The sequence below is a fragment of the Eptesicus fuscus genome, chromosome 8 (assembly GCF_027574615.1).
Source record: "Eptesicus fuscus isolate TK198812 chromosome 8, DD_ASM_mEF_20220401, whole genome shotgun sequence".
Lineage (NCBI taxonomy): Eukaryota > Metazoa > Chordata > Mammalia > Chiroptera > Vespertilionidae > Eptesicus > Eptesicus fuscus.
This window is the reverse complement of record NC_072480.1, coordinates 10,186,675-10,212,867: the sequence shown is the minus strand read 5'-3', so window position 1 is coordinate 10,212,867 and position 26,193 is coordinate 10,186,675. Positions and strand designations below refer to the sequence as shown.

The window sequence follows — 26,193 nt, the reverse complement described above, 5'->3', positions numbered from 1 at the left end:
AGAACAGAAGCATGGAAAAATATTAATCAAAGCATAGGACTGCATATTAAGCACAAAATACATTTCAGAATTTTAATATTAGAAAAGAGCTAAAGAGGTCAAGGAGATATGAGAAGTAATCTGTATTGTATGCTACATGTGTTAAAAGTAGTATATGAATTTTATGTTAATGTAAGATTTTTTTTAAAAAAAATGAGGGTGAATTACAGAAAATCTTGGCTGCACATTGAAGGGAAGCTAGGACCTAATGAAAGAGGCCTTCACTTCTGTGCTATGTTGTTTCTCCATAACCATAATCCATAATAGTAATGATGAAAAAGCCTAAAGCATTGAGTTGGAGTCTGTCTTTATCAAGAGGCAAATGGCTGGAGGTAGGACCAAAGAAAATAAAGATATATAAAATATTTCCAGTTTATTTTAGCAAACATAACCATACCTTTTTCTAAGTTAATACTTTTTTTTTTTTTTTTACAGAGAGGAAGAAAGAGGGATAGAGAGTTAGAAACATCGATCAGCTGCCTCCTGCACACCCCCCACCGGGGATGTGCCCGCAACCAAGGCACACGCCCTTGACCGGAATCGAACCTGGGACCCTTGAGTCCGCAGGCCGACGCTCTATCCACTGAGCCAAACCAGTCTCGGCTAAGTTAATACTTTTTACAAAGCAGTTAACTCCCAATTTGGTTTTGTGCCTCTAAAACCTCAAAAATAACCAATCAGAATCCAAAGTTCTCATGGCCAAAGTGATTCGCTTGGTTCCCTTGTCTGCTCCTCAACTAATAAAAGCCGCAATACAGAAGGTTGTTAAGCTGACTGGTATAACCGTGGGGCTGTCTTAGCCATTATTTGGAGAAAACCTTTCTGAGATTGGAATTAGCACAGAAGAAAACAGTGCAGGAATGAAGGTATACCATTCCTGATGCTTTGTTTGAGAATGTGGATACATCAGAACAAATGAAAGGTAAGCCTAGATTTCCTAGATACTTGAGCAAATAAATTCATTTTGGTTAAAAAAAAAAAAAGGGAGAGGGGAGAGAAAATGCCTTCAAGTATATTTACGAATAAGAACACATTTTTGTCCCTAATTATCTCTAGACTCCACATCTCCAAAGAGGATACCTCTCTCTCTTTTGCCTTTTTCTAGCTCTGCAGTGGTTACAGAAATGTCCTCAGTTCACTGTGAATGTTTCAGTAGCCTGGAAGTAGTGACTCCAGATTTTCAGTACGCAAATCTAATGAAGAATTATTAGGAATAGCATAGGCAATATCTCTTAGTAACTGATCAACTCCATTAACTAGTTATAAAGTGGATATGATGGGATAAAATTAAGTTAAATAATTTTATCACTTTTATATTGGTTTCCTATTAAAAACAAGTCTGAAGCTATGTGCCATCAAAAATGTAATTTAAATAAGAATAATTTAATTATAGCCCCTGGATTAAGAAGTTCAAGAATGAAAAAAAACTTATTTTTTCCAGATAACTCAAAAATTTATAAACACAAAATCATATAATTAAAATTAAAATACAGAAACATGTAGAGAGGAAAAAATTAACAAGCCATTAGGGGCACACTAAAAAGCATTAAATAAAACATTTGAAATTCTTTACTGTGATGTAACTTAAAAAACTGATTCACATCTCTCTCTCTCTCCCAATTTTTTGGGGGGAGGCAACCAAAATTTTTGGTGGCCTAAAAAGAAAAAACAAACAAAACTGATTCACAATCACTCTTACTTTGATTTTCTCTCATCGTGTCCATCTCTCAGATTCCTGTCTTCTCGGACATCTTCTCGCTTTTCTCTGCGGTCCTCTCGTCCTTTGTCTTCCCAATCCCTCTGACGCTCTCGTTCTTTATCCCTTTCTCTTACTCTTTCTCTTTCCCGCTCTCTCTCCCTCTCCCTCTCCCGTTCTCGCTCTCTCTCCCTCTCCCTTTCTTCTCTCTCTCGCTCCCGTTCTTTTTCCCTATCTCGCTCCCTCTCTCTATCTCTCTCTCGATCATGGTCACGATCTCTTTCACGGTCTCTCTCTTTCTCTCTTTCTCTTTCCCTCTCCCGTTCCCTAGCCCGCTCTCTTTCTAGTTCTCTTTCCTTTTCTCTTTCTCGATCCCGCTCTCGTTCCCGATCTCTTTCCCGCTCTCTATCTCGCTCTCGTTCCCGATCTCTTTCTCTAGCTCTTTCATCTCTTCTATCATCCACTCTATCTACTCTTCGTTCCTCTCTTCTTTCATCACGCTCAAGCTCGTCATTCCTTCCCTGATGTCGAATTGGTGAGCTTGGTCTTTGATCTACAATGAAAATCAAGTTTTGTCAGTGATTAATTTGACAGATAACCTATTGGTAAGACAGTATGGCAAATTTTAAATTTTATGTGTATACGGTCACAGTGGCAATAATATAAATCAGATACCACCTTTATATTTAATTTAATCATCCAAATAATCACCCCTAGATGTTTAAAAATATTTTTTCTTAAAGGTATTTTTTTTGCCCTCTAACTAACATGTTTTCTGCTCCCCATCAATCCCCCACCCCCCTCCCGCTGATCCACCTTTGATCTTTCTCTGCATGCTCCTTACCCTACCTCCAGCCCACTGCTCCAACCCCACTCTGCCATCTCTACCCTTCACCTCTGATCTTCTCTGTCCCCCCAGCAGGACCTGAGAACACTGGTGGCAAAGGATAGGGGCAGCAGGAGGTGTAGAACATAGGAGCTGAAGGAAAAAAAAAATTTCCCTCGTAAGTCACACCTCTAATTTCAGGCAAAAATATATACACATAAAAGTGCAGCTATTATGTGAGGAAAAAATAGTAGAACAAAACAAATATTTGTTGCTGCAATATCAATTTATCATAAACTAAAATATTAAGGGTACTGACGCTTAGCAATCTTGAAATAATCAAATATAAAAAGTGTTTCATATACGTGATATATTTACAATTAATAACTAACTACTAATTAAAGTTTTATTTAATCACATAACATTACTCAGATGAAGAGTTGTTTTCTTAAAATGAGTTAATAATCTCATTATGTTACATATATGTATGTATATTTTTTGATACATAAATCATATAAACAGAAAATTAATGCTTGATGCTCAAATGCCTAGTAAAGCAAAAAATTATTCTGGGATCAAAAAATGTATAATAAAATGGCATGCACTCTTCCATAGAGATAGCCACTTTCATATTATATAATAATATTTACAGGTTAATTATAAAGTCATACTATAATATGGCCAACAGATTTATAAGTGGCATATCTAACATCAACTTATTAAGCAGAATAATTTTAGGATATTTCTAGGGAAGGGCTCAAGATAGTAATTTAAATTTTCTTTCTTACCACATATGAAAGATAATAATTATCCATATATTCTCATTAGAAGTTATAGATTGACATAAAAGTTCATAACATTTTAAAGCTAAAACAAAACCAAACCTTGTCCTGCCCCCTTCCTCTTTTTCCTCTTAAAAACACAGAAATTATGCTCCAGAAGTTTGTCAGTCATAGAGATGGTAAATATATTAGGACAGTAGAATTAGAATTCAGTTCTCTTAAATCCTTTTTTACCTTTGCTGAAACTATTTAAAAAGGTTTTATTATATTACACTTCTGATTCCCAGAATCTATATGATTGTCTGAATTCCTGGTTTGAGGGTCATAGTAATGTCACAATGATTACAAAATGTTGAAACAAACTCAATACTGCATTTTATAGTAATAAGGGAATACCAGAGATAGGTAACCTTTTTTCTGCCAAGGGCCATTTGGATATTTATTATATTTTCGGTCTATACAAAGTTATCAACTTAAAAATTATCCTGCTCTATTTGGTCAAACACTTAATTAACTCATCCCTAATGCTTGGCAGGGCCGGACCAAAGGATTTCTCAGGCCGTATACGGACCGTGGGCTGGATGTTCCCCACCCTTGGGATAGACTATTTTACCCAGACACTATTTTGACGTATAAAAAGTATTTTACCAACAAAATGACAATCTTCCTTACTTCAGAGAAAATGGAAAAAATATAAAAACACCAGTTTAACGTCTAAACTATCTTCTCTATCTTTTCCCCTAAAATGTGTTCTTTGAAGATGTGCTTCTTGTTATATATTTCCTTTATCTTAATGAGTGACATACCCATTCATGAGAGTTGGAAATCTCTAAATCCCATCATATTCAACTACCATCAATTAATTTCACTCTCAAAATATATCTTCTATTTCCTCTCTTCAGCCCTACAGTTAATATTATTAACTCAAACTTTGATAAGCTCTTCTTAGATAGCTATGTCATCAACAGTCTAACTGGTTGGTATCCTTGGTCTTCAGTCTTTCCCCAGACTCTCATAGTTTTGATGAAAACTCTGTTCTTCCAGCTGCTTAAAGGATATATGCACCCCTATGTTCATAGCAGAAAAATTTACAATAACTAAGATTTGGAAATAGCCTAAGTGCCCATCAGCAGATGAATGGCTTAAAAAACTGTGGTACGTCTACCCAATGGAATACTATGCTGCTATAAAAAAGAAGGAGCTTTTACCATTTGCAACAGCATGGATGGAACTGGAGAGCATTATGCTAAGCGAAATAAGCCAGCCGGAGAAAGATAAAATATCACATGATCTCACTCATATGTGGGATATAATGATCAACATAATTTGATGAACAAGAATGGATCCAGAGACAAATGGCAAGGGAGGGGGCGGTTTAGAGAGCAACCAAAGGACTTTCATGCAAGCATATTAGCATAACCAATGGACACAGACACTAGGGCAGTGGGGGCTTGCCCGGGGAGGGAATGGTGGTGGGTGGTGGTGGTCAACCAGGGAAAAAGGAGACATATGTAAAACTTTAGACAATTAAAAAAAAAAAAAAAAAAAAAAAAAAAGCAGTGAAAAGGCAATTAAATACAAAAATTTCGGCCTGACTTATAAACCTGAAAACCTGGCCTATCAACTCTGATCAATCCTTTTTCCCAGTTTCTTTCCTTTTCTACCAAATACAGCATACTTCTACTCCAACCTCATACTTCTTTACTACTTCAAAACATGTTTTAGCCTTGTATGTCTGCACATGCTGCACCTTCTCCCTGCAAAGTGTTTCTTCCACCGTTACTTTAGGCCAGTGATGGTGAACCTATGACACGCATGTCAGCACTGACACGCGTAGCCATTTTTGATGACATGCGGCCGCATGCCGAGGATGAAACATTTGCTGCTCCTGAGGATGAAACATTTGCGAAATAATGTTTTTTCCTCAAAGTGACACATTACCCGAGTTATGCTCAGTTTTTTGGTGAAGTTTGACACACCAAGCTCAAAAGGTTGCCCATCACTGCTTTAGGCAAACTCTTACTATCCTTCAGACCCTACCTAGTTCAGCTGTTCCCTATTTAGGAAGCTTTCTTGGATTTCCTCAGAATTCTGTTTGCTCCTTTGTCTTCTCATAGAACTTTATATAGTAGTTGCATTTATCACACTTCAATTGTCAATTTGTACCTACTAGGTGTACTGGTTAATAATGCAAATTTTTCAATAGATGGTGTTACACATATGTTCATATATATGCGAATTGATATGTATTCTATTTTGTTGTATTGACAACAAGCTTCAAAACTTCATATGTCACCCTAACCGGTTTGGCTCAGTGGATAGAGCGTCAGCCTGTGGACTCAAGGGTCCAGGTTCGATTCTGGTCAATGGCATGTACTTTGGTTGCGGGCACATACCCAGTAGGGAGTGTGCAGTAGGCAGCTGATTGATGTTTCTCTCTCATCAATGTTTCTAACTCTCTGTCCCCCTCTCCCTTCCACTCTGTAAAAAAATCAATAAAATATATTAAAACAAAACAAACCAAAAAAAACTTCATATGTCAAATTTTCTGAAGGTGTTAACATCATAGATATTTTGACACTTGAAAATGTCGAATTTCATGCCAAAAAAAGAGCATTTGCAGAAAGTTTTAATTCATTATTTTGAAGAAAAGTGCTGAATACTTCGGGAAGTTTATGGTGAACATGCTCCATCTCAAGATTCTTGTGAACGCTGGTTTAAATGCTTTAAAGTGATGATTTCCATGTGAAAGACGAAGAACGCTCAGGTAATTGAAAAAGTTTGAAGACCAATAATTGCAAGCATTAATAGATGAAGATCCGTGTCAAACTCAAAAACAACTTGCAGAAAGATTCAACAGCCCTGACTGGTTTGGCTCAGTGGATAGAGCATTGGCCTGCGGACTCAAGGGTCCCAGGTTCGATTCTAGTCAAGGGCATGTACCTTGGTTGCCGGCACATCCCCAGTGGCGGGTGTGCAGGAGGCAGCTGATTGATGTTTCTCTCTCATAAATGTTTCTAACTCTCTCTCCCTCTCCCTTCCTCTCTGTAAAAACATAAAATATATTAAAAAAAAATTTTCCACCTTTGCTACACCATCAAAATAAATAAATAAAAATTAAAAGAAAAGATTAAATATTGCTCAGCAACCAAGTTCCAATCATTTACAAGCAATGGGAAAGATTTTAAAGGAAGGAAAATGGGTGCCACATCAACTGAACGAAAGACAAATGGAAAACAGAAAAGTCATCAGTAAAATGTTGCTTTAATGGCATGAAAGAAAGTATTTTTTTGCGTCTAATTGTGACTGGCGATGAAAAGTGGATTTATTTGGAGAATCCCAAATGCACAAAGTCCTGGGGTTGATCCATCAACATCAACAACGACTGCAAGGCCAAATTGCTTCGGAAAGAAGACAATGCTCTGTGTTTGGTGGGATCAGGAAGGTGTGGTGTATTATGAGCTTCTAAAACCAGGTGAAACCGTTAATACTGATCGCTACCGACAACAAATAATCAATTTGAACCACCCTTTGATTATGAATTGACCAGAATGGGCCAGAAGACACGGCAAAGTAATTTTGCTTCATGATAATGCACCATCACACACTTCAAAACCAGTTAAAGACACTTAAAAGATCTTGCCTGGGAAATATTAACCCACCCGCTGTATTCACCAGACCTTGCTCCTTCAGATTACCACTTGTTCCAATTCATAGCACATGCACTTTCTGAGCAGCACTTCAAAACGTACGAAGAAGTGGAAAATTGGGTCTCTGAATGGTTTGTCTCAAAACAAGAAAAGTTCTATTGGGATGGTAGCCACAAATTACCTGAAATATGGGGGAAATGTGTAGCTAGCGATGGACATTACTTTGAATAAAGCACTTTTGATGTTTCTCTTGAAATTATTGTGTTTTCTTTGATTACAAAATCCGCATTATTAACCGATACACCTAATATTTAGGCTATGAAGAACTAAAGGGAAGATTTAAATTCCTGAGCACAGAACAAGGTGCCTGGGCGCATCTCTAACCTCAACCTCCTTTAATCTCCCTACTGTCACCATACGTTAGTCACATTGATCTTCTTTCAAACTAGGACATATGAAATTTTCCCATGGCATATACTCTTCTCTCTGCACAGAACGTTTTTACCCTCAATCTGTGCAATACTAACATCTCTTGTATTTATTTCTCTGCATAAATATAACTTCTTTAAAAAATTTCATAAATACTCTAGATAAAAAAATCTCAATCTCTTAAACCTTTACTTCTATATTTGAGTCCCTTGCTTGTTTCCTTGATAGCACTGAATCATTGTTTCTTTTTATTTTTTGGGGGAGGGGTGTGGTTATCTTCACTTCTATTAAGTTTTACAAGCACAAGGACTATTGTACTGTAAGAACCTAGCAAAGTGCATGGGGACTCAGTTAACATTTGTAGAATATCATTAACCTCAAAAATATATTTCTACCTCAGTCATACGAATGATATTTGTTGAAATAGTTATAGTAAAGTAAAACAGAAAAAGAACAAGACTTGCAGTCAGAAGACCTAAGTTTGAATTCCAGCTATGGAACTTATTTCTCTGTAATATTGGAAAAATCACTACCTTTCTCTCGGTCTAAATCTCCTAAATTATAAAACATGGATTTTATATCTACACTTACAAGGATATTTTGAAAGGATTTTATGATTTTTAAAAATATACATATGTTCTTTGATTTAATATTAGAAAAGGATATTAAGTCAGAGAATACATATAAAGCAACTATCAAACTTCTTGGTAACTTAATGCATGTGGGATTGAACTAAATATAAAATTGAAACCAAATGCTACTACTGAATTCAGGCATGACATGAGGAAAACCTGAGCAAGAATATGAAACTAGAAAAAAGAAAAAAAAAAAAAGGAAAAAAAATGATATAAAAAAAGCATTACCAGGACACAGTGAGAAAGAGAGTAAAGAGAGGTGAATCAGTATTAGGAAAGAAATAATTTTAGATATAAACACAGAACATATAAACTCCAGCCTCATCTGTGACTAAAGAAATCATACACATCATCTTTTAACCTAAATATTAGGCTTACCCTAACAAACTCAACCTAACCAGCACTAATTTCATCTACACTCCCTAAAGTACATTGTGTCTTAGAGACTTCTTTCATTCTCCTCTTAGTACTTCCATATTAATATACTGTATTACCTCTTTGATTTAGCTCACTGTGAAGCATCAATATTCAATTCTCTACTCCATCAAGTTTTGTACTATACTAATCTCAGCATTACAGCAAACCTTACTTTAGTAACCAGCCAAGGTTAATAAGACCTTCATAAAATCTTAACTATTTATGGCCCTAATATGTACAGGCAATAAAAGCTTGTTAAAGAAAATACTTAATACCCTTCTTAATTGCTTTCTAGTAGCCTTGCTTCAAAATTTATTTAAGAGATCACCTAATAGAGTAACAGAAAATGTTTAGATTAAGATATATAAGAATCTAAAATTAGCTAAAGCAAGCATTACATATTCTCATGAAAGAACATAAGTAAAATGTTTCTCTAGAAAAACCCAGTCCTGTAATTATCATTTTGTTTTTCTTGTTCCTCTACCACAGTCCTTACAGAACTTTGTTTATCACTGCTAGTGAAGGAGTGGCCAGGATACTCAGATGAGAAAGTTTAAGTATCTCCTGAATCAGAAATGCCAGAATAGTACCCTAAATCTACATTTTTTAAAGGGTTATGAGCTATTTGGTTAATGTGAGAGACATACAACAGTGCACCTCAGTTCTTTGAGTGTGCAACTACCAACACTGTTACCCAACAGGTCATGGTAGCTAGTTATTTACACCCTCTCCCCTAAACTAAGTATATAAGAAAAGATTATATGAGTAAATATAATAGCTTCAAATGTGTCAACAAACAAAAATCTAAAAGACATCATTCATTAAAAAGTAAATTGATAACTACTTAAAAAATAATTTTCCCAATCAATGTTAGCCATTATTTAATAATATTCCATTTGACAAACCTCTTTCTCTGTTGTCACGACGGTCTCTTTCTCCATGTCTTCTCTCAAAGGAGGAATCTCTTGTTTGATCTCTATTGTCTCTTTCAGGATATCTGTCTCTTTCAGGATAACTACTTCGCGTTTCCCAGCTTTCATGATAGTTGCTACTACTACTGTGACTATCAATTTGAGAAGCTCTTGTGCCTCGGCTTCCTAAAAAGGATATTCACACAAATGTTTACTTACACACTTCATTCAACAAGTTTTATCAGTCACAATTTTCCCTACCAAAACCCATACAGATAAAGGTGTTTTACTTAATTCAAAAGTGTACTTATCATTGTTGAAAAGAATATTAGTTGTTAGATCAGAACACCTAAGTTATCTTATGGATATATATTATTGCTTTGATTACAGTTTATAATGAGTGAAAACATTCCAATTCAGAACCAAGGCACTTTGTCGACATTCAGTGGTACTTAAAAATTTATATTAAAAAATGTGGGAAATGAATGGTCATAGTAGCCTTATTTGTAATACCAAAAACTGGAAAGGACCCAAATGACTTTCAATGGGGGCCTGGTTAAAACAGTGGCACATCCAAACCATGGGATACTACAATAAGGAACAAACTATTGACACATGAACTTCAAGGAAATTATACTGAATGAAAAAGCCAATTTAAACAGGATACTTGCAGCATGATTCCATTTATGTAACATTTGTGAAATAACAATTATATGATAGAGGACATAGTGGTTGCCAGGGATTAGGGGCAAGGGATTTAGGCTGTGGCTATAAAGGGATAACACAGGGAGTTTTGTGATGATAAAGTTGAGTATCTAGATTGTGGTGATGGTAATGCAAGGTTACACAGTCACTAAGGAAAACAGTAGAGGCTCCTAAAAAAACTAAAAATAGAATTATCATATGATCCAGAAATTCCACCGCTGGGGATATGTCCACAGGAACTGAAATCAGGATTTGGAAGAGATATCTGAACTCCCATGTTCATTACAACATTATTCACAACCAGAGAGGCCTGGTGCATGAAATTAGTGCACTGGTGGAAGGGGGGGTGTCCCTCAGCCCAGCCTGCACCCTCTCCAATCTGGGACACCCCTCTCACAATCCGGGACTGCTGGCTCCCAACTGCTCACCTGCCTGCCAGCCTGATCACCCCCTAACCACTCCCCTGCCAGCCTGATCGATGCCTAACTGCTTCCCTGCCTGCCCGATTGCCCCCAACTGCCCTCCCCTGCCGGCCCGGGCACCCCCAACTACCCTCCCCTGCAGGCCTGGTCGCTCCTAACTGCCCTCCCCTGCTGGCCTGATCGCCCACAACTACCTTCCCCTGTTGGCCATCTTGTGGTGGCCATCTTTGACCACACTGGGGTGACCATCTTGTGCGAGGGCGTGAGGGTCAATTTGCATATTACCTCTTTATTATATAGGATAGCCAAGAAATGGAAGCAACCTAAAGAAAATGTGGTATATATACAATGTAATATTATTCAGCCTTAAATAAAAAGAAAATCCTGCCATTGGCGACAACATGAATGAACCTGGTGGACATTATGCTTAGTAAGATAAGCCAGACACAGAAAGACAAATACCACATTATACCACTTATATGTAAAATCTAAAACAGTCAAACTCATAGAAGCAGTGAGCAGAATAGTGGTTGCCAAGGACTGGAGGGAGAGGGAAACAGGGAGGTATTAGTCAAAGGGTACAAAATTTCAGTTGTACAGGATGATGAGTCCTAGATATCTACTGTATGTTATAGTGCCTATAGTTAGTAATAATGTATCAGAAACTACAAAATTTGGTAAAGAAAGAGAGTAGATCTTATGTTAAGTATTCTCATTATACACATCTATACTAATAAAAGCCTAGGTGGCCCTCATGTGCGACATCATCATAAGATGGCCACCACAAGATGGCCAGCGCACAGCGGAGGCGGGGCCTGGATGTCGCTCCATGTGGTGAGGGCTGCAAGTCCCGCGGCTCTGCGTGGTGCAGAGGAGGCCAGTCCCAGCGTCTCCGCTGCCTCGCACAGAGGAGGCAGGCCACGGCAGGGGAGGGCAGTTGTGGGGAGTCGGGCCAGCAGGGGAGGGCAGTTGTGGGCAGTTGGGCCCGCAGGGGAGGGTAGTTGTGGGTGATCGGGCTGGCAGGGGAGGAGGGTTGGGAGCAATCGGGACAACAGAGGAGGGCAGTTGGGGGCGATTGGGCTGGAAGGGGAACAGTTAGGCGTCAATCAGGCTGGCAGGGGAGCGATTAGGGGGTGATCAGGCTGGCAGACAGAAGCGGTTAGGGGAAATCAGGCAGGGAGGCAGGCGAGTGGTTAGGAGATAGCAGTTCCAGATTGTGAGAGGGATGTCTGACTGCTGGTTTAGGTCCAATCCCACAGGGCCTAAACTGGCAGTCGGACATCCCCCGAGGGGTCCCAGATAAAAGAGGGTGCAGGATGGGCTGAGGACACCCGCCTCCATGCACGAATTTCGTGCACCAGGCCACTAGTCCTATATAATAAAAGGCTAATATGTAAATCCACCGAAAGGCGGAACAAGTGGCCGCTATGATGAGCACTGACCACCAGGGGACAGACACTCAATGCAGGAGCTGCCCCCTGATGGTCAGTGTGCTCCCACAGGGGGAGTGCCGCTCAGCCAGAAGCCGGGCTCACGGCTGGCGAGCACAGCAGTGGTGGCCTCTTCTGCCTCCTCAGCAGCACTAAGGGTATCCAACTGCCAGCATAGGCCTACTCCCTCTGGGCCTCTAGTCTATATACATAAAAGCCCAGCGACCAGCATGGCCAGAATGACCGAACGACCAGAATGACCGGTGGCTATGACATGCACTGCAGCAGCCAACCAGCCTGACCCGGGTCCTGATCGCCCCCCCCCCTCCCCAGCTGGCCCAGCCCCTGATTGGCCCCCAACACCCCAACTGCGGGCAGGACCAGCCACCAACTGCCTGTGGCCCCCCACCCAGCTGGCCAACCACACGTGGCTCCTCCCTCTGGCCGGCCCCACCCCCAATTGGCCCCCAACACTCTGATTGAGGGCAGGGCCGGCTGGCCAACCGCCTGTGGCACCGCCCCCTGGCCGGCCTGATGGGCCTCCATCAGGGCAGGCCGGCCGGACCTCACCTGTGCACAAATTCATGCCGGGGCCTCTAGTACACTAATAATAAAACAATAAAGAGAGCAGGATGAAATATTTTTACAGGTGACAATTATGTTTCTGGCACAGATTATAATTGTCACCTGTAATTATATAGTATAATTCTGGTATATACTTATCTCAAAACTCATCAAGTTGTATACATTAAATGTGTATAGCTTTTTGTATGTCAATCATACCCCAATAAAATAGTTTTTAAAAAAAGTTCCTGGAGCCAAACACACACACACACACACACACACACACACACACACACACACACTACACATAACAGGCTTTAGGAGCACTGAACAAATTATAGCATAATTCTAAATACTGGAAGAGAGTATTTTAATAATCAAAATATTTATAAAGAACCTACGCTAATAAAAGAGAAATATTAAAATTGACCATTACTTCACAATGCCCACCAGCCAATCAGGAGTGAATATGCAAATTAACCTGACAAAGATGGCGCCCCCCCCCCCCCCCCGCAAGCTGCTCCGGGCCTCTGGGCAGCACACATGCAGGCACGGAGCGGCCGGGCGGGGTGGGATACCTGCTATGAGGGGGAGGGCAGGGGAGGCAGAGGGAGCTACAGGACCGGCGCTCCAGCTGGAGCAAAGACTGAAGGCGGCAGCGGCCAGAGCGAAGGCCTGGATCCCAGGTGCTGGAGGAAAACCGGTGCCGGCAGCCAGGGGAGGGAAGGCCTATTGCATGAATTTTCATGCAATGGGCCTCTAGTATTTTAATAATTAAAGACCAAAAAGAAGAAATTAAAAACATAGTTTAAAATACTACATAAAATCTCTGGGAATGAACAGGTTAAATGTTGGATTAAATGGCACTAAGAGAAAATGAGTAAAAAAAGATTACATCTGAGAATACAACCCAGAGAATGAAAGACAGACAAAAAGATGAAAAATTTGAAAGGAGAGTTAGGAGTATAAAAGATACAAGGCAAGATTCAAAATGTGTCTAACATATGTCTAACTATATACTGTTTGGAGTAATTTAAAACAAAAAGATACAGAAAGCTTGAAAGTCGTATCAAACAAATACTAACCAAAAGAAATCGGTGGAGTGACATCAGAGAAATGGCAGTGTGAGAGGTTCCACTGGTCTATTCCAACTGAAGTTACAACAATTTGAACAGCTATAATTCATCAAAGGATTCCCTGCTCAATGAACAAATACATTTGAGAGATCCATGCATTGAAAATCTGAAGGTGGGCAAGTAGGTTAGAGTAGAGAAAGAGGGAAGGGAGAAGAGTAGAGACAGGTGTCAAGGACACAGCAAGGAGCTCATTGTGGGTAACGGAAGTGGAGAGAAGTCAGGTTGCTGTCTGCACTCCCTACAGCCCAGAGGAGCAGAGATACAACGAGGCGAGCATTTTTAAAAAAATATATATTTCTTTATTGATTTCAGAGAGGAAGGAAGAGGGAGAGAGATATAAAAGCATCAATAATGAGAGAATCATTGATCGGCTGACTCCTGCACTCCCCCCACTGAGGATCGAGCCCGCAACCCTGGCATGTGCCCTTGGCCAGAATCGAACCTGGAACCCTTCAGTTCGCAGGCCGATGCTTTATCCACTGAGCCAAACTGTCTAAGGCTGAGGTGAGCATTCTTATAGGAGTAGTTGGTACGTGCTGTGGCTAAACCCAGTGAGCTGGGCAGAGATGGAGGACAGAGGTGTAGCTGTGGTTGTCAGACGGTTGCCACTGGCAGCAAAGGTCTTGCAGTTGTCATTATTGGGAGGAGAACAAACCCACAAAAGCACCAACCAGCCTCTCCCAGCTTTCCCTACCCCCACCCGTCATGGTTGGACTGCTGGCAGTGTTTGGTTGCAGGGACAGCACTGGGATTTCCCCAGCTTTGAACCCCATTGCTACCACATTCCCCCACAGGAACCATGCCCTGAGATGGAAGGAACTTTGTCACAGAGGAGATGCTCACCTCCCCAGGTAATACAGGGCATTTTCTACCACCCCACAGAGATCAGAGAAGCCAGGCAGTGCAAGAGAAATTAAAAATAAATAAATAAATAAAACCAATGAACCAAAAAAAATTCTGGACATGAAAAACTCAATAAACTAGAAGAAGAATGAACTAGTGAGCTTAGGAAACAGAGCTGAACAGATGGAGGATAGAAATCTAGAAATGACACACATGAAAAAAGAGAAATACTTTGAGATTAAAAAAAAAAAGAAAAAAATTCTACAAGAAAAATGTGACTTCATCAGAAAGAGCAATATATGAATAAGGTATAGTGGAAGAGAGGGAGAAGGAAACAGAGATCCAATTCAAGCTAATAGTTAATGAGAACTTCCCAAACCAGTTGTACAGGATAATGTAGTGTCAAGCTAGATCCTTGAATCCAAGAAGCAAACAGACACCTAATTATCCCAATCCAAAAGGCCTTTTTAAAAGCACATTAAATTAAAACTGTCAAAAATTAATGACAAAGTAAGAATTCTCAAGGCAGCCAGAAAAAAGAAGTTGGTAATCTATAAAGAAAATCCCAGTAGATTATCATCAAATTTTCAGCAGAAATTCTATAAGCGTGGCGAGAGTAGTGGAATAAAATATAAAATCTACTGAAAAACAGAAATTACCAGTCAAAAATAACATATCCAGCAAAATTATTCTTTCAATATGAAGGAGAAATTAAAACTTTTTCTGACATGTTACAAAAAGGAAATTTACCACTACAAGACCTCCAATATAGAAAATATTGAAGATGCTTAACCTCTGAAACAAAAGACAAAAGAATATAAAACTTTGAGTAAGATATCTAATAGACAAATAAAAGCAAGATATTGCCACCCATTTTCAGAATAGGGTATTATACTCTTAAATATAAAAGTTAAAGAAGGTAAAAGTATTAAAAAAGATAGAAAACAATAGCTTCTGCATTCAGAAATGAATGCACAGGGATACTTTGTGACACCACAAAATATAAAAGGGGAGAGCGTAAAGGTCTGAATTTGCAAAGGTGAAGAAAGGATGCATTCAAAAGAAAAAGGACTTATATTTACATATAAAGCTTTCTTTTGCATAAATCTAACGGTAACTAGAAAAACAATCCAGAACTGAGACACATAACATAAAAAAGAAAAAACAGAGGAAAAAATTATAAATACCACCAAACTAAAACAAAAGATAGAAACACAAGGGAAAAGAAACAATGGAGACACAGAGCTACCAGAAAACTAAAGATAAAATGGCTATACGAAATCATCCTATGTAATAAAAGTCTAATATGCTAAGTGTCTGGTCATCCATTCAACCAATCAAAATATATGCTAATGATATGCTAAGGCCGCTCAACCACTCCCTATGATGTGCCCCAACCACCAGGGGACAGACAGTCGACCGACTGACCAGTTGCTATGACGTGCACTGACTACCAGGGGCAGTCAACCGGTTGACCAGTTGCTATGACCGGTAGGTTAGCTTGCTGCTGGGGTCTGACTGATCAGGACTGAGCGAGACGAGCCAGACAGGTCCTGGAGCCCTCCTGCAGCCCCTCCCCGGCTGGTCAACCTCCTGCGTCCCTCCCCGGACCTAATCGTGCACCAGTGGTGTTCCTTGGTCTGGCCTGTGCCCTCTTGCAATCTGGGGTGAGGTCTGAGGGATCCACAAATTACCTGAAAGATGGGGAAATGTGTAGCTAGCAATGGACATACTTTGAATAAAGCATTTTTTATGTTTCTCTTGAAATTATCATGTCTTCTTTGATTACAAAATCCGCTATTATTAACCGGTACACCTAATTTATCTGACAAAACAGATTTCAAGATAAAATAGGTAACAAGTGAGATATTATAATGATAAAGGGGACAAATTGGGCCTGTCTGATACCAGAGCAATGTTTGGCTTTGTCATGGGTTTAATTGGGTTCCTTTCTCCCCCTCTTCAAAATATCCATGTTGAATTTGGAGTCCATCTCAGAATGCAACCTGATTTAGAGATAGGGTCATTACATGGTCATTAGGGTGGGTCCTAATATAGTATGGCTGGTGTCCTTATACAAAAGGGAAATCTGGATCTAGACGCTCACAGAAGGAAGACTGTGTGAAGACACGGAGAAGATGGCATCTACCTACCAAGGACAAGGCCCTAGAGCAGATCCTTTCTCATGACCTCAGGAGGAGCCAGCCCTGCTGAACCTTTGATCTTGGACTTGCAGCCTCCAGAGCTGGGAGACAATGCACGTGTGATGTTGAAGCCCCCAGCTCATGGTCCTTTGTTCTGAGAGACCATGAGTGCAAGTCCCCAAGCCCTGCAGCGCCCATCAGAAGGGTGAAAGGGGTTGTGATAAGGGCAGCAAATGAGTCCTCTCATCTCCACATGAACATCGTCTGGAACTCTGCATGGCTCTGATAACCTGTCCTGTCATCCCCACTTAGTCCTGGATGCTCAGAGCTGAGGCTCAGAGAGGTTAATGCCTCCCTAAAAGTTGCACAGCTGGCAAGCAGGAGTGTCTTGGCTCTCTCTGCAGTGTGCTCTCATGTGGTTGCCCCAAAGGATTTGACACACTCACCATACCTGTTGCCCTCCCTGCCCTGGGGTGACCCTAAAATTCTACCAAGAGCTCAGCGAGTCCTGGGAAGGAGATGCCAATAAAACAAAAAACAACCCCCCCCCCTCAAAAAGAACCACAACACTTCTCAATATATATGTACCCAATCAGGGAGCACCAAAATATGTAAAGCAACTAATAAAGAACTGAAAGGAAAAACTGACAAACCACAATTACTGTATAGTAGGAAACCTAAATAGCTCATTGACAGCTATGGATAGCCAAACAGAAAATCAATGAGGAAATTTTGGCCTTAAATGACACATTAAACCAAGTGGACATAATCAACATTTCAGAGCCTTTTATCCTAGGACATTATAACCTAGAGGCCCAGTGCATGAATTTGTGCATGGGTAGGGTCCGGCTGCCTGCCCCATATTGGGGTGAGGGGGGCTAATCGGGGGTGGGACCAGCTGGGGGGAGTTATTAGTGTCAAAGATCTTTGCGGGGTGTATACACGTTTGCTATTGGCTTTTGGATGAGTTGAAGCTTCAAAGGCGCTTAGTGTCAGGGACACTTACAGCTTTTGTTTCTAAGCCTCTCCATAGACAGGTAATGCGGTTTAGTTCCCTGCTGACAAACCCTATAAAGAGCAGCCATGGTGTGATATAGCTGCCTTCTCTGGTAGTAAGCAGTGGAGAGAGAACGCAGGAAGATCGTGGTTGTGCTGGGCATCTCTCCTGGACACCTGACTGACGATCCAGACTGTGAGCAGTTTTCCTCCTGATCACTCGTCATTCAGGTTCCTGGTCTATGAAGGCTGGAGAGCATTTACTTACTTAGAATCAACTGAAGGTCACACTTCAGTGATCAGGGTTGGGGGACCGATTGGGAGTGGGGCCAGCAAGGGGGAGGGGCCTCAGGTGGTTGGCTGGCCAGCTCTGCCCCTGGTTGGGTCGGTTGGCTGCCACAGTGCACATCATAGCCACTGGTCATTCCACCGTTCGGTTGCTTGGCTTTTATATATATAGACTAGAGGCCTGGTGCACAAAATTCGTGAACAGGGATGAGGGGGTCCCTTAGCCCAGCCTGCACCCTCCACAATCAGGGACCTCTCTGGGATGTCTGACTGCCAGATCGGGCTTAAACTGGACATCCCTCTCACAATCCAGGACCGCTGGCTCCTAACCGCTTGCCTGCCTGCCTGATCGTTCCTAACTGCTCACTTGCCTGCCTGATTGCCTCTAACCGCCTCTGCCTTGGCCCCCACCACCACGGCTTCGTCAGGATGTCCAGAATGACGTCTGGAAGGTTGTTTGGTTGTCTGGTCTAATTAGAATATTATGCTTTTATTATTATTGATTCTTCTCTATAGCACATGGAACATTCTCAAGGATAGACCATTTGATGGAATACAAAGCTAGTTTCAACAAATTTAAGAAGACTGAAATCATACCAAGCATATATTCTGTGACTTTGAAATTGGAAATCCACTGAAAAAGGAAAGTAAAACCAAATATGTAGAGTTAGAAGAACAAGCTACTAAACAATGACTGGGTCGAAGAAATAAAATGAGAGATCAAAGATACATAGAGAAAAATGAGAATAATAATACGACACATCAAAACTTTTGGAATGCAAAATTGGTAGTTAAGAGGTTCATATCATTACAGTTCTATCTTAAGAAACAAAAATCCCCAAATAAACAACCTAACATTACATCTTGAAGAACTGGAAAAAGAACAAATGCAGCCCAAAGTCAGCAGAAGGAAGGAAATAATAAAAAGTAGAACAGAACTGAATGAAATAGAGAAAGAAAAAAAAAAGACTGGCCCCCAAAATATTAATGTAGCAAAGAGCTGGTTCGTTAAAGAAATTAATAAAATTGACAACCACTTGGCTAGAATCACTAAGAAAAAAAGAGAAAAGACCCAGATAAATAAAATTAGAGAAAAGGAGCGAAAAAAAGGTAGCAGAGTAAGTGGAAACTCACAGACATGTTCCCAGTATCAAACTGGAAAAAACCCCAAAAAGAATCATCCTAAATAATCAGCTGAAGACTTGCTGGTGAGAACCCTGATAACCTAGGACAGAAACTGGAGTCTAGTGGGAAGGGCAGAGGAGTGAAAGGGTTGGCTGGGCTCCCACAGGCAGCAGCTAAAGTTCCAGAGAGATAATCTCAGCTGTGGGGGTTTGCCACTGAGAACTCTGGGGTCTAATCCCCAAGCTAGCCCCCACCCCCACCCCAGCCCAGAGCACTAGTGTTGAGAAATGTGGCCACATAACATCAGGCTGTGAAAAACAGCAGGGTTGCTAACTGCCAGGGAGAGACAGCTGGAAGTGTAGGCACCCTCTTAAAGGGCCAACATAGAATATTTTGAGTGCAGCCACTCACCTTGGGCTCCAGAAGAGGTAGGGAAGAGTGGGCTGGAGCTGTATAAACATAGGCCAAGGCTGGGGTATCTGGGGTTAGAGCTTGGAAAGCAGACAGCTTGGTTTCCTGTGCTGAGTCATTCTCTCATGCTGTGGGGGCCATCTTTCTCAGGCAAACCTTTGCTATCCTGCTGTTTTTGCTTGAGGGGAAGACAGTCGACCACGCTAATGGAAAATCCCTTGCCCTACCCTGTGGAGTTTCTGAAGTTTATTAAGAGACTGAGAATAACAATTAGCCTCCAGGCAGAAGTAACTGTCTCACCTTGTTGGAAAACCTCACCCCAACTGTAGGTGATTGAGACTGCTCCAGACTGAATCAAATCAGTCTGTAGGCAGAGGCGGTTCTCTGGAAGCTTTGAGTCTTTGCCTGATATAAGTAGTCAGAAACAGCAGTTTGGGTACCCATACACCATCCAGGACTGCTCAGCAAGGCAAAAGCCAGTGGGACCGCAAGTACCTAGAGCTGATATCTCTGGGACCAGCTCTATGGGGGAAGTACAGGGTCAACCAAAATGTAAGAATCAAGGCAGACCCAGCTTCTGGGCTAAGCAAATACTATGACCAACTATCTGGCAACAAACTGGACAACTTGAGCAAAATGGACAAATTTCCAGAAACATACAATCTTGCAGAATTCAATCAGGAAGAATGAGAAAACCTGAGACCAATAACAACTGATGAAATTGAAACAGTTATTAAAAAACTTCCAGCAAACAAAGTCCTAGACCAAATAGATTTACAGGTAAATTTCAACAAACATTCAAAAAAGAACTAACACCCATCCTCTTCAAACTATTCCAAAAAATCTAAGACGAAGGAACACTTCCAAGCTCTTTTTATGAAGCAAGCATTATCCTAATTCCAAAACCAGGTAAAGACACTACAAAGAAAGAAAATTACAGGCCAATATCACTGAGACAATAGATGCTAAAATCCTCAACAAAATGTTAGCAAACTGGATCAAGCAATATATTAAAAAGCTCATACACCATGAGCATATACCAGGTGGTTTTTATTCCAGGGATGCAAGGCTGGTACAATATTTGCAAATCAATAAATGTAATGCATCACAAACAAATTGAAAGATGAAACCACATGATCATATCAATACAAAAAAAGCATTTGACAAAATCCAGCATCCATTTTTGATAAAAACTCAGTAAAGTGGGAATACAGGGATCATACCTCAACATAATAAAGATCATATATGATAAACCTACAGCCAACATCATACTCAATGGGCAAAAAGACTAGGATGTTGTCTGCTTTCAGCACTTTTATTAAACACTAGGGGCCTGTTGCAGGAAGATTCCTGCAAAAATAGGGCTTCCGGCAGGCTTCCCTCCCGCCACCACCACCTCTCCCACCCCCCCGCGCTTTCCCTACCACTTCTGCCCCGTATCCCCCACCCTCTGCGCTTTCCCTCCCGCAGCCGCCGCCCCCCCCTGCGCTTTCCCTCTCACCACCGCTGCCCCATACTTTCCCTCCCGCCGCTGCCCAGTGCTTTCCCTTCCCTCCCGCTGTCTCTGCCCCCCACCCCACGCTTTCCCTCCCGCAGCCGCCGCCCCCGCTGCACTTTCCTTCCTGCCACAACTGCCCCGTGTTTTCCCTTCCGCTGCCGCCCTGCACTTTTCAGCCGCCGCCACAGCCTGCCCACCCCGCCCGCGCTTTCCCTCCCGCAGCCGCCTTGCTTTCCACTTTCCCTCCCTCTTCCTTCTATGCTATCTTCAGTCTTCACTCCTTCTTCCCTCAGCTTATGCAAATTAACCGCCATCTTTGTTGGGTTAATTTGCATACTTGCTCTGATTGGCTGTGGGCGTAGCGAAGGTATGGTCAATTAGCATTTTTCTCTTTTATTAGTGTAGATAGTACTGGAAGTCCTAGCCACAGCCATCAGACAACAAGAAGAGATAAAAGGCATCCAATTTGGAAAGGAGCAAGTAAAACTGTCATTATTCACAGATGACATATTCTACATATAAAACCTTAAAGACGCCACCAGGAAACTACTAGACTTAATAAATGAATTCAGCAAGATAGCAGTATACAAAAACAATATCCAGCAATCAATGGCATTTTTATACACCAATAATGAACTGTCAGAATGAGAAACTAAAAAAAAACAAACAAACAAAAAAACTAAAAAAAAAAAAAAAATCCCATTTACTATTGCAACAACAACAACAACAAAAAGACTCCTAGGAATAAACTTAACTAGGAGGTAAAAGACCTGAACTTGGAAAATTATGGGTCCCTGGAAAAAAAATAGAGGAAGATACAAACAAATGGAAGCATATACCATGTTCATGGATTGGAAGAATTAACATCATTAAAATGTCTAAACTACGCAAAGCAATCTATAGATTCAATGTATCCCCTATTAAAATATCAATGGCATAATTCACAGAGCTAGAACAAATATTCCAAATATTTATATGGAATCATAAAAGACTCTGAGTAGCTGCAGCAATCTTGAGAAAGAAGAAGAAAGTAGGAAGGATCACAATAAAGGATATCAACTATACAACAAAGCCATTATTATCTAAACAGCCTGATACTGACACAAGAACAGTCACATACACCAATTAGTAGCTCGGTGCACAAATTCGTGCACATTGAAAGGAAATTAATTAGAAGAAATATTTTAATATTGGGCTCCCTTCTCTCTGGTTCCAGGGTGCATCACCTGAGAACTGCCGCTGCCAAGTCACTACAGCTCGGCAGCTCCTGCGTTGAGCATCTGCCCTCTGGTGGTCAGTAAGTGTCATAGGTACCAGAGGGTCAGATGGTCTACTTAGCCTTTTATATATATACTAGAGGCCCCATGCATGAAAATTCGCGCACTCGGGCGGGGGGGTGGGGGGGGGAGAGGGGTCTTTCAGCCCAGCCTGCACCCTCTCACAATCTGGGACCCCTCGGGTAGGGTCCCTAGGCCTGGCCTGAGATCAGGGCCTATCGAGGCTTTCCTTCCCCAGTCTGCAGGCAGCTGGCCCCACCCCAGCTGCTGCCACTGCATGCCATCTGTGCAGCGCTGCCCCCCCCACCCCCCGCTCCTGCCACTGGTGCCTTCCTTCGGCAGGTGACAGGCTGGGGTGCAATGGCTTAGCTGGCCTGGGCCTCCCTCTTTCTTTGCTGGGGAGGGGGGGTCAACCCAGCAAGGGGCCATCTGCCTACCTGATCTCCCCTAACCACTTGCCTGCCTATCTGATCACCCCTAACCACCGGCCTGCCTACCTGATCTCCCCTAACCACTTGCCTGCCTACCTGATCACCCCTAACCACTGGCCTGCCTACCCAATCTCCCCTAACCACTTGCCTGCCTACCTGATCACCCTAACTGCTGGTCTGCCTGATTGCCCCTTACCACTTGCTTGGGGGCGGGACCAGCACTGACTACCGGTTGGTCAGCCTCCGGTCATTACGAACCAGGGTTTTTATATATTAGGACTAGTAGATGGATCAGAATGGAAAATCCAGAAATTGACCCACACCATTATGTTTAATAAACATTTGACAAAGGAAGCAAGAACATACAATGGAGTAAAGACAGTGTCTTCAACAAATGGTGCTGGGAACACTGGACAGAAACATGCAGAAAGATGAAACTAACAATATCCACAAATCAATAAATGTGATACATCATATAAGCAAATTGCGAGACAAAAATCACATAATCATATCAAAAGTGTTTGACAAAGTCCAATATCCTTTTCTGATAAAAATGCTCAGCAAAGTGGGAATAGAAGGATCATACCTCAACATAATAAAAGCCTTTTATGACAACATCATACTCAATGGGCAAAAACTTAAACCATTTCCCTTAAGAACAAGACAGGGGTGCCCGCTTTCACCACTCCTGTTCAACATAGTACTAGAAGTGCTAGCCAATGCAATAAAAAAGAAGAAGAAATAAAAGGCGTCCAAATTGGAAAAGAAGTAAAATTGTCATTATTCACAGATGACAGTTCGAATGATACTGTACACAGAAAACCCTAAAGAATCCATCAAAAAAATTATTAGACTTAATACATGAATTTGGTAATGTAGCAGGATACACAATTAATGCCAAGAAATCGATGGCATTTTTATACACCAAAAGTGAACTTACAGAAAAATTAAAAAAACAATTGCATTTACCATTGCACAAAAAAAATTAAGATACTTAGTAATAAACTTAACTAAGGAGGTAAAAGACCTCTACTCAGAAAACTAGAGGATGTTGAAAAAAAAGATAGAGGAAGACATAAACAGAAGGAAGAACATACCGTGTTCATGGGTTGGTAGAATCAACATCATCAAAATGTCCATACTATCCAAAGCAATCTATAAATTCAATGCACTCCCCATTAAAATACCAACGGCATATTTCACAGACCTAGAAAGAACTCTCCAAAAATTCATCTGGAATTAAAAAAGACCCCGAATAGCTGCAGCAATCCTGAGAAAGAAGAACAAAGTAGGTGGGATCTCAATACCAGATATCAAGCTGTATTACAAAGCCACTGTTCTCCAAACTGCCTGGTACTTGCACAAGAACAAACATATAGATCAATGGAATAGAATAGAGAACCCAGAAATTGAGCCGAACCACTATGCTCAATTAATATTTGACAAAGGAAGCAAGAACATACAATGGAGTCAAGACAGTCTCTTTAATAAATGGTGTTGGGAAAATTGGACAGATACATGCAAAAAATGAAACTAGACCACCAACTTACACCATACACATAAATAAACTCAAAATTGATAAAGGACTAAATGTAAGACGGGAAATTATAAAAATACTAGAGGAATCCAAAGGAAACAAAATCTCAGACATATGCTGAAGCAATTTCTTCACTGATACAGCTCCTAGGGCATTGGAAATTAAAGAGAAAATAAACAAATGTGACTACATCAAAATAAAAAGCTTTTGTACAGCAAAAGAAACCATCAACAAAGCAACAAGAAAGCCCACTGCATGGGAGAACATATTTGCCAATGTTATCACCGATAAGGGTTTAATCTCCAAAATTTACAGGGAACTCATACAACTTAACAAAAGGAAGATAAACAATCCAATCAAAAAATGGGCAATGGACCTAAATAGATACTTTTTGAAAGAAGACATAAGGAAGGCCAAGAGACATATGAAAACATGCTCAAAGTCACTAATCATCTGAGAAATGCAAATCAAAATGACAATGAGGTACTATCTCACACCTATCAGAATGGCTATCATCAACAAATCACCAAATGACAAGTGCTGGTGAGGATGCAGAAAAAAAGGAACCCTCGTGCACTGCTGGTGGGAATGCAGACTGGTGCAGCCACTGTGGAGAACAGTATGGAGTTTCCTCAAAAAACTAAAATGGAACTCCCATTTGACTCAGTGATTCCATATCTAGGAATATATCCCAAGAAACTAGAAACACCAATCAGAAAGGATATATGCACCCCTATGTTCATAGCAGCACAATTCACCATAGCTACGATTTGGAAACAGCCTAAATGCTCATCAGCAGAAAAATGGATTAAAAAACTGTGGTACATCTACACAATGGAATACTATGCTGCTGTAAAAAGGAAGGAACTCCTACCATTTGCAACAGCATGGATGGAGCTGGAGAGCATTATGCTAAGTGAAATAAGTCAGTCAGAGAAAGATAAATATCACATGATCTCACTCATTTGTGGAATATAATGAACAACATAAACTCATGAACAAAAACAGATCCAGAGACAGAGAAACAACGATCAGAAGCTCAAACCTGAGGGAAGGTAGGGGAGGGTGGGGGTAAGGGAGAGAGATCAACCAAGAGACTTGTATGCATGCATATAAGCATAACCAATGGATACAGACAACAGAGGGTGAGGGTGAGGGCAGGATTGGGGGTTGGGGGGCAATGGGGTAATAACCACACATTTGTAATACCTTAATAAAAAAAAAAAGATGAAACTAGATTACCAATTTACACCATACACAAGAATAAACTCAAGGTGGATAAAAGACTTAAATGTAAGGCATGAAACCATAAAAATTTTAGAAGAAAACATAGGCAGTAAAATTTGAGACCTCTCTTGTAGCAATATGTTTGCAGATACATCTCTTAGAAGAGCTCCTTTATTTTCTCTGCAAAGGAAACTAAGGAGAAAATAAACAAATGGGACTATATCAAAATTGAAAGCTTCTGCACAGCAAAAGAATGCACTGTCAAATTGAAAAGGGAACCCACTGAATGGAAGAACATACACTGAGTGGCCAGATTATTATGATCTCTGAACACATAATAATCTGACCACTCAGTGTGTATCCTATATAATAAAAGGCTAATAGCAAATTGTCCCCTTGAATAGCAGGCAGGCCGGCCAACCGTGCATGTCCCCTCCCCCTGGCCAGACTGGCTGGACCCCACCCATGTACAAATTCATGCACCGGGCCTCTAACACACACACACACACACACACACACACACACACACACACACACACACACACACACACTGAGTGGCCAGATTATTATGCATTCAGAGATCATAATAATCTGGCCACTCTGTGTATTTGCCAATGACACATTTGATAAGGGCTTAATATGCAAAATATATAAAGTAACAAATATATATATAAACATATATATAAAGTAACAAGATATATATAAAGTATACAGCTCAACAAAAGGAAGACAAATAATCCAATTAAGAAATGGGCAGAAGCCCTGAATAGACAT

General features: G+C 40.9%; 1 protein-coding gene across 6 annotated transcripts in view; it reads right to left on the bottom strand.

The window, feature by feature from the left end:
- ZC3H13 (zinc finger CCCH-type containing 13) overlaps positions 1–26,193 on the bottom strand; it is a 145,183-nt gene that overhangs the window by 30,801 nt on the left and 88,189 nt on the right. For 4 of the 6 annotated variants that reach the window (XM_054719763.1, XM_028161337.2, XM_028161338.2 and 1 more), the window contains 2 exons: positions 9,380–9,571; positions 1,739–2,288 (listed from right to left, as the gene is read on the bottom strand). In XM_054719763.1, coding sequence (XP_054575738.1) covers positions 1,739–2,288; positions 9,380–9,571 — 742 coding nt within the window. Of the gene's footprint in view, positions 1–1,738; positions 2,289–2,630; positions 2,715–9,379; positions 9,572–26,193 lie in introns of all 6 variants that reach the window. The other 2 variants (XM_028161332.2, XM_054719764.1) reach the window with 2 other exon arrangements.